Source organism: Mytilus trossulus, chromosome 9, assembly GCF_036588685.1.
Source record: "Mytilus trossulus isolate FHL-02 chromosome 9, PNRI_Mtr1.1.1.hap1, whole genome shotgun sequence".
NCBI lineage: Eukaryota > Metazoa > Mollusca > Bivalvia > Mytilida > Mytilidae > Mytilus > Mytilus trossulus.
Genome location: NC_086381.1, coordinates 24,801,842 through 24,819,245, shown reverse-complemented (window position 1 = coordinate 24,819,245; position 17,404 = coordinate 24,801,842). Strand labels below are relative to the sequence as shown.

General features: G+C 32.7%; 2 protein-coding genes across 2 annotated transcripts in view; both read right to left on the bottom strand.

Annotated features, from left to right (window-relative positions):
• Nucleotides 1-204: 204 nt before the first annotated feature.
• Nucleotides 205-9,860, bottom strand: LOC134685366 (netrin receptor UNC5A-like). The gene is made up of 8 exons (XM_063545066.1): nucleotides 9,787-9,860; nucleotides 7,426-7,671; nucleotides 6,825-6,995; nucleotides 5,712-5,882; nucleotides 5,203-5,308; nucleotides 4,047-4,102; nucleotides 2,489-2,580; nucleotides 205-627 (listed from the first exon to the last, which is right to left on the bottom strand). The coding sequence occupies exons 1-8, from the start codon at nucleotides 9,845-9,847 to the stop codon at nucleotides 616-618; spliced, it is 915 nt and encodes a 304-aa protein (XP_063401136.1). The 5' UTR covers nucleotides 9,848-9,860; the 3' UTR covers nucleotides 205-615.
• A 4,769-nt stretch (nucleotides 9,861-14,629) lies between these two features.
• Nucleotides 14,630-17,404, bottom strand: part of LOC134684415 (ankyrin-1-like) — a 42,025-nt gene continuing 39,250 nt past the window's right edge. The window contains exons 14-15 of the mRNA XM_063543699.1: nucleotides 15,584-16,018; nucleotides 14,630-14,851 (exon numbers count right to left, since the gene is read on the bottom strand). Coding sequence (XP_063399769.1) covers nucleotides 14,689-14,851; nucleotides 15,584-16,018 — 598 coding nt within the window. The 3' untranslated portion in view covers nucleotides 14,630-14,688. The remainder of the gene's footprint in view (nucleotides 14,852-15,583; nucleotides 16,019-17,404) is intronic.

The following is a 17,404-nucleotide window of genomic DNA, read 5'->3' as shown; positions in this document are numbered from 1 at the left end:
AATTTGTGTATGTTTGAGTGTTTTTTCTACCTGGTTTATAACCTTTCTTTTTATGAGATGAAATTTCTTTTGGTTCACCAGCTGGGCTCATGCATGAATGTTCACTGTTAAATCAGTGAACATAATTTTGACAACCAATACCCCTTTAATCATAAATGAGCTAGAAATTCGTAATCCATTAATTTATTAACAAAATGTTTTTAACATTCCATATTTTCACTATTTGAATGAACCACTTATGTCACCTGCAGCATTTCGCATTACCAGTCAACAACAGTCACATTTGAAATCAATACAAGTTATCGGCGGTCAATTTGTAGAACGATCTTGGATGCATTTTAATATGGACATCGGAAATAAATTAAACTACTTGTCATTGAGCCATACTTATTTAAAACAAACTGGTTCCATCGAGGGTAACGCTGCTTGGTTCTATGACCACCCGAACGTCAATGACAAGAAAACTTTGCCGAGGCAAAATGTTAAAGATGACATGTATTGTAAAGTAAGATGAAATATCAATCATGAGATTCAGCATGCATTGAAACTCTCTCTGAAACTCAAACGTGTTGCCGGATATTTTCCAATATGGCTGTAAGTGATCCGTTATTGACACTAATATCTATTCTATAAATCAATATATATATATTAAAATAATAACACATAGTATAACAATAGCATTGACAAATTAACAGCTATCAACGAAAATATTAGAACAAAACATTAAAATAAAGATATAGAAAAAGCAACATGTAAAGGAGTAGGTCCGGTAAGGACCGATTTTGGCCTCAAATTTCAGGTTCATCTGACAAAAGATTTTGACCACTTTTCAAACACTTATGTGTCTATTTCATTTGAATCAATTAGTTTATGTGAAAGATTTGAACTGATTAAGTCATTAAAAACGAACCGATTCAAGCTCAAATATGAAAAATCAACCAAATATGCCGAAAAATATCACTTTTCGGATGTTTTTTGTGAAAAATGAAAGTGGCCGCATCCGTGTTCATCCTCAACCTTTATATATGTTATGTATTATCATAAAATACAACTTCCATTTCAATGTTAAGGATGAACACGAATGCGGCCTTACACGAAAACCGCATAAAATTTAACTAAAATGCTAGAATTGTGAGGTTTTCAGTAATTTAGCATGTCGACTTTAAGGTGCCAGACTGAGTACCCGATATATGTTCATTGTATATTCAGAAATAGCCCATATTTATGTAGCAGAAGCACTCTACTGTTCAATAAATAACTAAAAGTTTACATTTTGACAATTTCGTAAAACTGCTATATTTGAGGCCAAAAAGGGCTCTTACTGGACCTACTCCTTTGTACTTATAACATAAGCCATCCGAAGGTTCCAACCCAATAACAGTAATACACATGAAGAAATATATTTCCTGCGGTGGCACGTGCATATATTCAAGATACAGCTACTGCTGATGACAAAATAAAAATTGAGAAGAAAAAAAAACGCAAATTAAAAGAAATGTATCCAAAGGTAGAGACTTCAGAAAATATAGAAGCAAACAAATTTGCGGAAGATAGATGTACATTACTCAGTCTCAAGCACTGCATCTTTTTTTTGTCTTTCATGACTAAAAGTTGAAACGTAATATCAATTCCAAAGTATTCATTTGTCTCTTTGACACATTCCCCATATCCATTCTCAATTTTTTTTGTAGTTTTATTCATTAAAGGTTTCTAGACAAGTGTCTGTGTCTACATATCAAAGTTATCTAGATAATACAATTAATTATCTAATTACTACACAACAATTCTATATGAATATTCTTGTAATTGTTATAAAATGCATCAAATAACATAATTACAGCCTAATCTTTATTTATATTCAGTTTTTAGAAATGTACATGTGACGTCACTTTTGTGGCGTTGTTCCAGTCGTGTGACGGACAGTTCGTGATTATGTTGTGCTGTTTCGGTGTGCTGTCCTAGGTTATTTTACGCATTCGTTTTTTTTTTTTTGTGGTTAGCATGTCGAAATGTCAATTGTTTATTTGTGTTTTTCTCTGTCCTGAACGTTCTTGCATTTATTTGTACTGTTTTCCTGTCATGTAATGTTGTTATTTTAGTGTTATATTTAACAGTGCCATACAAGCAATAGATTTGGCTAGCAACAAAACCAGGTTCAACCCATCATTTTTACTTAAATTGTCCTGTACCTAGTCAGGATAATGGCAATTGTTATTTATAGTTCGTTTCTGTGTGTGTTGTATTGTCGTTTATTTTTTAGTTGCTTCAGTGTTCCTGTTGTTTCGTTTTTTTCCTCTTATAGTTAGTTTTTCCCACGGTTTAAGTTTGTAACCGGATTTGTTTTCTCTCAATCGATGTATGACTTTCGAACAGCGGTATACTACTGTTGCCTTTATTTATCTTTTATTAATAGTCTTTACAACAAATAACATCTGCTTTAAGATCAAATAACTAAGTGTAAATAAAAAGCAATGAAAGTTTTACTCACATTTTCTATAGAATAAACATCTACTTCAGCGCTCTGTTTATCATTTTGGTATGCATGATTGACATGTGTTTCTTCATAAATATAAGGTTGAACTGAAAATTCAACAATAATAATTGATGTGCGTTTTCTCAAAATCAACTGCATATGTGTTGTATAGACTGAGTATTTGGTGAATGTATGACTCTTTCTTTTCAAATCAGATATTGATCTGCTTCGCAATATTTAAGTTCGGATAATAAAAGATGAATCGGTTATTGTAGTAATATTCTGTTTATCAGATTGTTTTAAAGAAATCCAACTTTTTTTATGAACATTTCTTTTTCTTTTCACATGCTTTCTACTATACTATATTTGACCCGAAAAAAATTACAAAATCACCACTTTCATAATTTTGCAGTCTCTTGCTGTAGAGTCGATTTAATTTAAACGTAATCAAATTGTAATGTAAACGCCCACTGTTATGTCTGAACTTGTAAGGACCATTCGGTTTTTACTATTTCAAGTATTTTGCCCCTTAACTTATCATCTCGTGAATATCGTATGCAGTTTATTCTAGACACATGTGTCGTTAACATTGAAATCGGCATTATAAATTTAGCTAAAGTGACGAAAAGAACTGTATGGTTGTGGTAAACAAATGGAACATACGAAAAGCAGAATATGTGTTCTACATCATCGACGGAGCAGAGTTTATGTTATTGCTGAAAAATGGGAAATTGATATTTAAGAAGTTGAAACCATCCCATTTCAAACCGAGGGCTGAATCGCATTTAGTGACAATTGGAATAAATGTGAGATTAATAAATTCATACGCTACAAAATTAAACAATTTTACATTCAGCCTCAAAATGACGTTTCTGCCAGACGTTTTCAGAAATAGAAAACAATTGATCCCGATTCAGGAAGTATTTTGAAATAAAAAGCTGAACTATTAATGATAAAACAATATTAACCAACACATCAAGCTCTAAGATTCACTGCCGCAACATAATCCGAACGAGACGATAGATGTAATGGTATGATAACTTAATAACGGTGCTGTTAGACAGCTGGGTACTAAGGGCCATTAGGATTAAATTGCAGGTTTTCTATGGTTTTGTTTACTGTACATAGAAATAGTTGTTATGCATATGAACAGTAGAAAGCAACACAATTGAGAAAATGCTTTTGATACATATGTTGTAGATGTAGTTTTCTATCAGAATGTAAGCTTCGGATTGATTTATCATTACTTTGTGTTTGCGCTTGTTAATGACGTAATTAGAATGAGAGAAATTTTCTCAAGGATCCAGTATTTTAATTTGCAATCGGAAAACTAGAAAGTAATAAACATGATAAATGCGCATATGCAAATAAACTCATCATAGATACCAGGACTAAATCCTGGCAAATGACAGAAGATTTTCAATTCCTTTATATATGATTTCTGATTGACATAGTGATTTTCTATTGCTATGGTTCCTAAACTACGATTTGTATAAAAGACTTTCTGCTTTCTGGCATTGTTTGTTTTAAACTTTGTAAGTATTTACTTAATTTTCGAGATTCCACAATTCACCTCTCCTGATATCTGGTATGTCATAATCCGGCTCCTTTTTAGAATTATACCGTCTCCTTAGGAGAGAAAGTAAGATACAATGTAAGTATTACTCATTATTTTCATTATGGACCAGTTATTGTACTATCCATATAATTATTGTTATTATATATACCGAGGGAAGCTCGAGTCAATATTGAAGGTAATGTCACCGTATATGTTGTATTTGGTAATATTACACACTGTGTAAAGAATTTGTCTTACCAATTATGTTCAAATGGGGAATTTAGACGAAGTCACGTGCACAATGTTAAAACAATTTTAAACAAACATTGAGTCGACTCCGAATGCAAATACACCTTATCACTATTTGTCCATTATCACTGGACATCGCAATGTCTCCAGTACAATTTTGACGTCGCAATAGAAAATGTCTTGCGCCACAATGAAAAAGTAATTGCTGTATGACGTCAAAAATTCAACCGGCGTATATTCTTTGGTCGAGCGGAATTAATTTCCAAACCAAGTAGCGATAACGTGTATACGAACAAGACTGGGGAAACAATGGCGTCTCAAACTAATACAAACCCTCTTTATCATTTATAGTATATACTATACTATGACCACTATAATGTGTCACAACTCAATAACGGTTCATATATATTTAATACCCTAGTAAATTTATTTTGATTGTGGAGGGAAAGTTCTGAATAATGAAATAAATTTATCTACTTTACACCATATGCTTTTAACCTGATGGTTTTGCCTCTGCACAGGGGGTATATTGTGTCGTCCGTAATACTTTAGTTATTGTAAAGCGTGTCTTTGTCAAAGAGAGATGCGATGCCAATCATATGTAGTTTGATTTGAATTGATTAGGAACAAAAACTGATGCAATACTTCAAAACCTTATGACGCTATTAACAAAAGTAATATACATATAAAAGGAAAACTGTCTTCTCATTAACTTAAATGTGAAATTAATGAGCATCAACATAAGTTTGATATCACCTCTATTGATAACCTGTTAAAACAGTACATTACATTTTGTCTTAATCGTATTCGGATTCGAAGTATGATACTTGTTGTAATCATCTAGTCAGTAATAAATAGGGGAATTCTGAACGATCATGAAAAAAAGCTTTCATCGACTTTGCTGTATCGTTACTTGAAGTACCTTTTCGCATATATAACAACAAGTATTATTACTATTATAATGAGTAAGACACCACTGACTGTTCTAACTGCTATTGATATATTTGTTGATTGTTGGTGTTCTGGATCTGTAAAATAAATGTTAATTTTAATTTTCTTAATTGCAATGAGAATAAATTTAAATTAATAGCATTACAATGTATATTATTATTGCGTAAAATCAATAATTATAATCCGTCATAAAATACATGTGAACACCAAGTCAGGAAAATGGCCACTGTTATATTATAGTTCGTTTATGTGTGTGTTACATGTTAATGTTGTGTTTCTGTTGTGTCGTTGTTCTCCTCTTATATTTGATGCGTTTCCCTCAGTTTTAGTTTGTAACCCGGATTTGGTTTTTTTCTCTTTCGATTATGTGTTTCGAACAGCGGTATACTACTGTTGCCTTTGTTTCGGATAATTTCTAAAATAAAACTGTTTGCGGTATATTGAGTTTTTAAGTTGTGAAAAATTGGGAAATTACGTCACCTAGACATGAAGATAATACACAGGAGTTGAAATCATATTCTTCTCCTTGACAATAAGCGCCACCCATTGTTGAATTAGAATTGTTACAGTATCGTCTCCTACTTTGTTGTCCAGTTCCACATGTGACGTTACATACTCCCCAAGAATCCCATGACGACCATCCTGTATCAACTTGAAATATTAAGAACATAACATATTTAAAATAAAATGAAGGGTTTTTGTTATTAAATTTCATTTTATTGCAATCGAAGTGATTTTTACATTTTTGATTTTGAAATAATGAAAGTCATCTGAAATATTTTACTCACGTAGAACCAAACAAGGCTTAGTGTTCCATTTCAAAATAGCAATACTTATGTTTTTTTTTAAACCTATATGAAAATAACCCTTTTCCACGTACAGAAGCTTTACTGGTATTGTCCACTTTGGTAACTATTGCCGTCACTTTGCTAATGCATTATTTTTACAGTAACGTATCCTGTGTTGTCCAGTTCCACATGTTACATCTCCTAATCGAATACTATCATCCCCACAAATAGTATGATCATTTATTGTATTCATAATAAAAATTAATAGCATTCCCATGCCGACAGTGCACAGAAAAAATTATGATATTCACTCCCACGGGAATATGAACCACCGCTACGGATAATTTTAGTACCGTCTCCTAATTTGATATCTATTTCCGCGTGTTTCGATACATGCTCCTCATATTTTCCAAGACGGCAATCTGACATCTATAAGTGTGTGAGCTTACATGTGTGTATATATGTCTATAAGTGAAATGTTTTGTGCATTGTGTTAAATAACTATTGTCGTCACTTTGCTAATGCATTATGTTTACAGTAACGTATCCTGTGTTGTCCAGTTCCACATGTTACATCCCCTAATCGAATACTATCATCCCCACAAAAAGAATGATCATTTATTATATTCATAATAAGAATAAATAGCATTTATTTTGTTTAACCCACATTTGTTTAACATTTCCGACTTTTTACGTTAAATCCTATACATGTGCAATTATTCCTGAATTCAATAACTAAATTAGGAAACCAATACAGAAAACAGTATCTTTGAATGAAATATGAAGTAATATAAAGATCAAATCACCTGGACATAACGATGGTGAACATAATCTGTATTCATAGTCTTCTCCTTGACACTTTGAACCACCATTTGCAGGTGTAGGATTATTACAATAACGTCTTCTTCTGTGTTGTCCAGTTCCACATGTTGATGTGCAAGCGTCCCATGTGTTCCAGGTCGACCAGCCACCATCAACTAACGATAGATAGGTGTTTTAGAAAATATATGTCAAATCGATATATGTAAATACCATTAAAATAGAGACATAAAATGTGTAATGAACAAAACACATATTATATGAATTTGCCTAAAGAATAGATTGTAAAAGTATGTTTTATATGAAATTAAATAATTTACTTTTGATTTTGCTGTTTAACAAATAAATTCCAAAACAGTAGCTCATATACAATTAATGCTTAAGATGCATAGTTTGGCCATTTCGAGACCAGATTTACATGGTCCATTCAAACTGACAAAATTAAACAGAACGAGTGAAAAACCAATGTAATAAACGAGCGACCGGATAAGGTTTGTATACAGAAATCAAATTACAGTGATGACATAAAATATAGAAAGTTGAATCAGAAGAACAAGTGTATACAATGTACAATTATACATAAGTTACCTGCTACAAACAACTGTATCAAATGACTCATAGAATATGAACCTCTAGTGGTAAATCCTTCACATCTATAAAAACCTTCATCTGTCAGCTCAAAGTTTTTTATTGTTAGAGTTTTATTTGATGTACCGTAATATTTGTCGCCATCTTTTAACAATTTAGTACCACCAATGAACTTCTTATACCAATAATATGCTATCAAACTTAATGGACATTCGAGATTAGTTGGCGATCCAATTAGTGATGTTCCTGTAAGAAAGAGTTGTTAAGATTGAAAAATTATGAATCGAGAACACATTTTACCAGGAAGGACGGCTTATACGCCATATTTGTATCCTGTCTCCATGTTATCAACATCTTTTTATATTTGTTAATTCAACAGACTTCGAATTAGTTGTACACAAAGATTGAAAGTTATACAGACGTTTGTTCTCTAAAATACGTCACAAAGCTGTTAAATTAAGAATTTAAAAACAAATATTATTAACCGGAAAATATGCTTTTGTTTTCTCAAATAAAACCTTTGATCTGCCATTTCCCACATCGGGTTAAGGTCGAAGCCTTATCACTCCAATTCACAACCTAACGAAAAATAGCTGAACGCCTCTGTATGCAAGCTTTGTAGATTTTAAGCATACATTTCATTCCGTTGTACGTCTGGGCCAAACTCATAAACTTAAAAGTAAATGTGTTGGAACAAAGTTTTTTAATATTTTAATGTTATTATGGAAACACACAAATCTGTAAAAAAAAGAAGACGAAAACAGGACATACCTTAAATCAAATAAAAGAGAAAAGCATCGGAAGAAACTTCTGTCCTTCTTCTTTAGTAGATATTTAAATCATTTGCAAACCTATTGTGACCAAACATATAACCTATTCAATTTAAACACACACCCTAAGCATGCTAAATGTTTACATAAAACATCAAATACATGTATGTCAAATAGAAGGGAGAAACTAGGTTCGCTCTCTTCAATTATTTATGTAATAATAAATATGATAAACTATTTGATGTATCATACCAACGAAATTGAGACCACATCTCAAGTGACCCAGAGTATACGACGTTACTCAACTCCATTCCTAATTTTTACATAGATCTAGGAAGATGTGGTAAGAGTGCCAATAGGACAACTCTCCATCCAAATAACAAATTTAAAAAGTAAACCATTATAGGTCAAGGTACGGCATTCAACATGGCGCCTTTGCTCACACCGAACAAGGGAAAACAAACGGTATAAACGATATCGGGAAAACTTACAACTAATCGCCTAATTGCATTATATACCTTTATGTGTTGTCTTTGTTGACATAGTTGTTTGTTTTTGTAGTGATTTAAATTTTTGTAGTACATATCTATATCAAGTAAGGAATATAACAAATGTTTCTATTCTTTTGATGTTCTAGTGCTTGTGATTTTGCCATTATATAAGGGACTTTCCGTTTTTAATTTTCCTTGGAGTATTCTTTTATTTTACTTTTTACGTAGTACTTTGATTAGAACAATAGACATTTGTGAGGAACCGGTTCAAAAGGTTTGGCAAAGTCAATTAAAAGGACACACGTTTGTATGTTGATATTAATGTTTTTATCATGTCCTGTACATACGATATTATTTGTGTTCAGCATGAGTGTTAAGATCGAAATCCATGTTGTAGATCATATAGTTTATTAGAGTTTGATCAAGGTATTTTGTCATTTGAATGTCTATGAAATTAATAAATTTATCTTAAATCCAATTATTTAAAAAAAATATTCATTTTAGTGAGATAGATCTGTAATATATATGGCATGGTATTTGCTACTCTTTTTTAAAACATAGGACAGTTGTTTGAATGTTTCCGGCTTTTTTGTGTGTGACATTTGAATAATTAGTGTTATCACTGGTTTATCTTTCATTTCCATTCATTTTCTAAACTAATTCATCAGGTCCTGTGGTTGTTTTTTTTTGTTTTTTTTTTTGGGGGGGGGGGGATGATATTTTGCAGTAACTCGTTGACGCTCTATTCCGATATATTAATTTCATTCTCCTGTGTGAATACAACGATGATACTTTACTTCAGGGGTGAAGCATGTCTGGAGATAAAATGTTTATTTGAAAACATTCTGATTTACCCGGTACATCGTTATATTTATATTTAATATGATAATGATGTACGATGATACTAGGTTTAATTCAACATGTTCAACTTACGAAAATGACTGTACCAAGCTTAAGTCCGAAATATGACAGTTGTTATCAATTCGTTTGATGTGTTAACGTTAGAGCTTCTGGTTTTGCCATTTGATTAAGGACTTTCCTTATGAACTGTCCTCTGAGTTCAGTTTTTTTGTGATTTTACTTTTTACAGATTTACCTACCTGCATAAGTTGAATAAACTTTCAGAAAGATTAATATGACAGCTGCCTTTACTAGCTTCATAATAATAACAACAACAGGGGGAAGTTAAACATTAACCCGACGATATCTTAAAGGTATTAACTAGACCATGACCATGATTAATATCTAAATATATATTTCTTTTCGTTTGAGTTCGGGAATTCCCCTTGTATGTAAGTATGGTCAGTTACACTATTGTTTGTTTAATTTGTAAAACGGGATCTTATTATTCTAGACTAAAATGCATGGATAATATATGGACGTGAAATCCTTTGACGGTTTAAAGGAGTAATATTCTTCGTACAGCAGTTTTATCTATTTAACACTAAGATGTTAATCAAATACGTTTGTATTAAAATCCAAATGCTTCTTTTTTCACTGCCTCACTGTTACTACATAGAAATAAAATCTTCACAATTGGAAAGCTGCAATCATTTTTTTAGGCCAAAAAATTTTGTCCTCAGCTGACCCTAATTGTTATTTTTAGGATGTTCTATGTATTAAAGTCAAGATAAGAGGCAGACTTAACTATGTCTCAGATGTCTTTAGTTATAAGTTTGATTGGATGTATTCGTCCAACATAGTCGCCAAAGTTTAATTATTTAATTAAGGACATTATATTTGTAACACTCACAAACGTGTACTTCCCCCCAAACATGTCTATACTCCCCAAACGTGTCCGTAATGTTCAATATTACAAAAACGCGTCCGATTTCGAAACCCCTAAATGTGTCCGATAGTTGTTATTCGCCAATACGTGTCCACTATTAAACGCCAGAACGTCTCACGTCTTTAAGCGCTAATACATGTACATGTATGTCCTAAATGAAATCGATACAGTTTACGGCAATGCTATAAATGTTTGTTTAATCTGAAACATATGAATTAACTATTAGCTGAAATTACGTATTGTCCAGTTGCAAGTATAATATACTCATTTAGAACGAATATACTAATATTTCTAGAAATGAATTAATCGTTTACTATGTAAATTATTTTTTACTTATAAACTCAGATGATGCCATTTATATTCATCCGAATATTGCACGGTGGACTTTCAGCAGAAGTGACTTCCCTTGAGTCAACAGTTCTTACACTTTTTAAAAGATCCTCAATTCATAAACGGGTTTTAGGCTTGCAGCATCACTAATACCGGCGTCACACATCAGTGTATAGCTCCGACGTACGTCGGGCATGTTAAAATATCATGTACGCTGTCAACACACTAGTAATTTTGGCTGCATTCAACCTGTCAATCATATCTGTAACGTGTTCACAACGAGCTATAAGCGTGTATTGGGCGTACGAGAAGTGTACCTAAGCGTTTGTCGGGCGTTCAAAAAACGTATGTTGGCGTATGCCTGGTGTATAAAGAATGCACGCTACAAAGGGAAAACGTTTCTTGAGCGTATGTGAGACGCACCCCAGTCGTATCTAGGACATTTTATTGTGGGGTGCTTGTTACAAACACACGCATCACGCATACGTTTTAGTTATAATCGAACGAACTTAAAGCGTATACAACGTGCCCTAAACGTGTCTTAAACTTATTTATAGCGTTTTCAAGGCGCTTGTAGCGTATGTGTTACGTGCGTGTAGCGTACATGTATACGCTAGACACACGCTTCAGCTGGATGAATTTTTTTTTGTAACGTTCACCGAGCGTATTCCTTGATATTTCGACGAACTTCAAACTTAAGCAACGTGCAATTAGCGATTGCTAAGCGTTTCTCTGGCGCGCAACTAACGTGAACCGATTTTTCTCTGTACGTTTGGTGCACGCCGGTCTGTGCGCAAATGTGTGACGCCGGCATAAAGGCACCCGATCAAGTGACATAACGTCCATTGCCAAATATTTCATGCATGATTTGAACGACATCACGTTGCCAATACCTATACTGTAGATATATTTTGTAGGTTCTACAAATTTATTATCACACCAGGACTTTAGAATTGGGCCAAAATGTGTACGGTTGTTCAAGAATAAATACTAGTTGGGATTTTCACGTAAAAAAATCACAGAGCGAGTAAATTTATTATGACTTCAATAAGAAACCACTCCAATCTTCGTTATGTTATACGATACCGTTTTTATAAAATGTGCGTAGATTACAAAAATATACAACACATGAAACCATGAAAGACTGTAATGCTTCAGAGGTTTTAATAAGCAGAGAAAGTGACATTTTCTCTTCTCGAGGTAACTGATTTAATATCTACAATTTAACTGCTTAAATTTACATCCATCATAGCCGAATGGACGCCTCACTTTAAACCAGGTTATACTAAAATTGAGAAAGGTAATGAGGAATGTGTCAAAGCGACAACAACCCGACCATAGAGCAGACAACAGCCGAAAGCCACCAATGGGTCTTCAATGTAGCGAGAAATTTCCGCACCCGTAGGCGTCCTTCAGCTGGCCCCTTTAAAATATGTATACTAGTACAGTGATAATGGACGTCATTCTAAACTCCGAATTATACACAAGAAACTAAAATTAAAAATCATACAAGACTAACAAAGGCAAGAGGCTCCTGACTTGGGACAGGCGCAAAATTTTACAGCTTGTTTAAAAAAGACCTAAAGTGATTTATTTTAATTTTTTAATGAAATTTAAAAAAAAAAGCAATAACCAGATAACATATATTATAATATGGACGCGAATGATAGTCCAACTAACGAAGAAAGAAAAAAACTTTTTGGGGAATTAGACACCTTTGGTTGTTAATTACAAAATGGACGCGTTTGTGCGTTTATACAAATGGCAAGCTGTTTGGAGCCGTTTTACAACTAGATATATTTTGAAGTTCAGTAACATCGATGTGTACACGTTTGGGGGAATCGGACACTTTTTGGGGGAAGGACACGTTTCTGAGCGTTAAATATATATTGCGAAATATTTGAAGCAACAGGATGATATGTTAACTAAAAATTTTTCCACTTGTGAAGGTTTACTACGAAGACAAAAATGATAAGGTCACACTTTGTTCAATTGACGGATTAATGGCTATTCCTGTACTGATTTTATGGTATATTCTTTTATATAAAAATCAGGAGATGTAGTACACGAAGAATAGCCAACTATCCATCCTTCTCTGAATCTTTGACAATGATGTCTGGCGTACCAAAATATAATCCTAGTACCTTTGATAATTAGTTACAGCACAACAAATAAACAAATGAAACAAAATCTGTTGAAAAGGGTTTGACTTATCAGAACACTACAAAGCAAAGAAAAATTTAACAAAACAACAGACCAGAATGGCGGGTGTTTTTAAACAACCCGAACAACTAAAGAGACACACATAACAAATCTGAGTGTATTAGCATTTAATGATAGCTAATTCAAAGCCAATAACAACTATTAAAAAATCATGTATTTAAGACTTAAATATCAATCAGTTAACATCCAATGAATTAAGTACAGGCTATTATAAGATCGGTTTATTTTTGCCACTATGCATTCTTGTATTTTGTCGATAAACCTTATTTGTAAAATACTGATACGTATTGTTCGTCCACTGGTCGAGATTATAATATAGAGTTTGGTACTGCGAAAAATAATGAAATTTGGCCATATTATCAAGTACCTATACTAAGCCAGCAGTCTCGTTACTACTGTAGTTGTAATTTTGTTCAAAAGGTAACGATTACATTTCCATGGCTTTTAGATATTTACATTATAGTATTCATGATGAAGTAAAACCCGGGAATGCTACTCGGAGACATGAATATAATAAAATATTGTTTTCATTTGTTTTAGCCTCGCATCTATTTCTTAATGTGTTGATCAGTACAATCATACAAGTGAGAGTTTTAGCTAGCTACAGAACCAGGTTTAATCCACCATTTTCTACATATAAAAATGCTTGTACCAAGTCAGGAATATGACAGTTGTTATCGTGTAGTCTTTTTGAGCTATTGATTTTGCAGTTTGCCTAAAGACCTTTCGTTTAGAATTTTTCTCTGAGTTCGTTGTTTTTTGTTTTTGTTTTTGTTATTTTTACTTTTTATACATATCATAATTATTTCTCGTCTTTACGAATTTTATATATAAGATCTGTATTTACAACGAACGAAAAACGTGTATCCGATGAGATAATGAAACTATGAGACTTAATACTACAGATATAGCTGTTTTATTGCTTGAATAAACCATTAAAACTAAATGAACAGGAAATGTTACAAAACATTGAAAACGTTTGATGGTCAAAAACATCAAATATAGATAATTAATCAGCAGACACTTTAATTGTTATTTGATTAAAAAAAAAATTGCATGTGAATTTTACACACAGATGGAGAGAAAAAACAAAAGCCACATTATAAGACAATTAACATTAGGAAGCGAGAAAAAAAACATTTTTAGTGGTCAAATTTGTATAAAGTTTCACGTGTGGCTGTTCATATAATTTGATATATTCATAAATACTGACCAAACTTCGATTTAATACAGTAAAGGAATACATCTGTCATATAAGGAGCGCTATTAACGCCCATCTGAAACTTTATTGACGCAACGTACATAAAAGCCAAGAGAAATGTATCTCTTTTAAAGAAGGGCGGGAGATACCAAAGTGATATTCAAACTCATTAGTCGAACTCAAACTAAAAATCCCCCTGCAATGAAGAATGATCAGAGGAAAACAATAGCTCACACAACATTACATGAAAAACTAATCATCTCATTACACTTCAGTGAGTATATCAAGAATATTTACCGATTTCAAAACAAAAAAATATTTCAAAGTAGAGAAAAGAGATTTTGCAAAAAATTGTAGAATATAAAAATTCTTATACACAAAAAAAAATTTCTTTAAAAAACAATTTGGTAAGCTAACACATACATTCTTTTAATGTTTATCTTCTTTGAATTTATCAGACTACATTAAATTTAGCTGTTGATCAATCATGTCTTCAAATGATAAATCATCATCATTATACGGGTAAGTCGAAGCAGAATAATCATATGATGCTGAATCAAATGTATTCGAATCCATCATTGACGACATAGCACCAAAGCCTAGACGATTTCGTGGTGGTGCTCTACAATTAAAAGAGTAAATTAAGTTTAACTTTTAAATCTTGTAAATAGAGGTAGTCTTAACTTACCTTTAATGAATATTTTTTTTGACACCTTTCGAATTTAACAAAATCGTTACATTGCCTTAGAATGCATGAACAATACCAACTTTTACAGTGTAATTTCCTCTCTCCTCCGGGTTCTCTCCACGTTCTAACGTCCAGTACACTTCTGTTTTAAGCATTGAGGATGAGGAGTTGGATGGGGAAAATTGTATGTGGTACAATTATAAGTTATCAGAGCCAAGCACTTTGGAAAAATATGTTTCGAAAAATGCTGGCTGGGACGTCCAAAAACAAAATCATGTGAAAGCCCATGATGAATCGACATGATAAATACGCGATTAACATATCAGTTCTGGTGAATACCAATTTCAAGTTATTTATTTTTGGATGTAACACGTAATTTGATTGGCTGACGTTATTTTGTTATGAGCCCGTAGACATAATTTAGTCATGTAACCGTGCATCATCAACGTTTTTTCATGGTTTTCTAAGGTTTAAAATGGAATTTACAATTAAATTATAAGAAATGACTGAAATATTTTTTCTGTCTATTCGAAATAACTTTAACAAAAAATGTGGTACACACTGTTGAATAACCCGCTATGCGCGTTATTCAGTGTCACCAAACTTTTTATGTTATTTCTTCAGACAAAAAAAAAAAAATATTTCAGTCATTCCTTAAATAATTACCTCGCTGTTTCCTCCAACATAATGATTTCCTCGTCTTGCATAAATTCAGTTAAATTTATAAATGACTTAATTTTCTCTGGAACTTGTAGTGCTTCAATTTTAGTTTCAATTTCAGATCCACCCGACGCAAACAACATTTGTTTTCTAATACTATTTATGCAAAGCATTGATAGTGATCTTGTACTTTTTCTGAATGTTTTCAAGAAGTTCCCGAAATCTGCTTTTGGTTTTTCCATATTTATCCTGTTGCATCTTCCATATTTCAGTTGTACAGTTGACACATTCAGCTTACTAATATCAAAACTGTCAATCCATTCCTCGATTTCAATTTCCCACCCACATCGTATTAAAAACGTTGCAGCAGTTAACATTCCATTTTTAATCAGGAATAAAAGAGACGATATTTCATCTGGAAAATCTGGAACCATTCCCATGCTAGAATGCAAAAATAACAATTTTAGAACCTCAGGTATGTGTGAATACTTTATTATCTTTCCTCCTATACATTCTAGGAATATGATTGGTTAAAAGCGACCTCGTCGAGACCGTGTATATTCAATATTAGGTTATAGGGAGGCGGGGCTTATTTCAATACACGGTAAATAGTGATTTTTCGACTTAGGCATTGTTTGAATATTTAAAATATTGAAAGTTCTGTATAATATTGGTATATCAAGGTTTATTTTAGATTATTATCGTTTACATTAGTTTTTTTTAGTGCAAATCAATTGAAGAAGGTTCTAAAATTGAACACCTGAACACTTTAGTACAGAAATAAGGAGATGTGGAATAAAAGTTTAACACATTTATAGATGTTCGATTAATTATATGAATTTCTATAAATAAATTTGTATGATTTCAAGATATTTATGGTTTTGATTTTCTTTTAAATCTTTTTTCGTCTCTCTCATTGAGTTCATCAGGTTCAGGAGTTCAAAAGCGAAGCCATTAATAATTTAAAAAGCCGTGATGATATTGTTATTAAACAAGCAGACAAAGGAAGTGCAGTTGTAGTGATCAACAAAACCGACTACATTGAAGAAGGGAATTGTCAGCTTTCAAATACAAAATTTTACAAACATTTAGAAAGTGATCCTACAAAATAAATAAGTAAATAAAATTAATCTGGTCCTTTCAGACATGAACAGCAAAAAATACATAGGTAACGTACGACTATCTACGCCCTGCTGAAGCCTGCACAGCCGTTTGATTTTACTTGCTCCCAAAACTTCATAAAGAAGGGATTCCAGGAAGGCCGATAGTATCTGCGAATGGCCATCCAACCGAAAAAATATCTGAATTCGTGGATTACCATCTTAGACCATAGGTTAGAACAATGCCATCTTACATTCAAGATCCTACAGATTATTTGATGAAAATGGATTCATTAAATCCCTTACCAAGCAACACAATTTTGGTATCGATGTATGTGTCTCCTTTATACACAAATATTCCCAAAAATGAAGGGATAGTCGCTTGTGAACAAGTATGAAACAATCGTAAGGATAAACATCCATTAACAGACTGTCTGGTTCAGTTGCTGAGACTAGTGCTTGAAAACAACAATTTTGTATTCAACGACCAGCACTACTTGCAGGTTGACGGTACCAGTATGGGAATCAAAATGGCACCTTCTTTTGTCAATATTTTCATGGGGAGTCTCTCGAAGAACGCATCCTTTCGAATGTACCATACAAACCCTTGTCTTGGCTCCGTTATATTAATGACATCGACATCAAATGGAACGAAACTGCATAACGTCTGCAAGAATTTCTCGATTTCTGTAACAACTTTCCTCAATCGATAAAGTTCACATCTGAA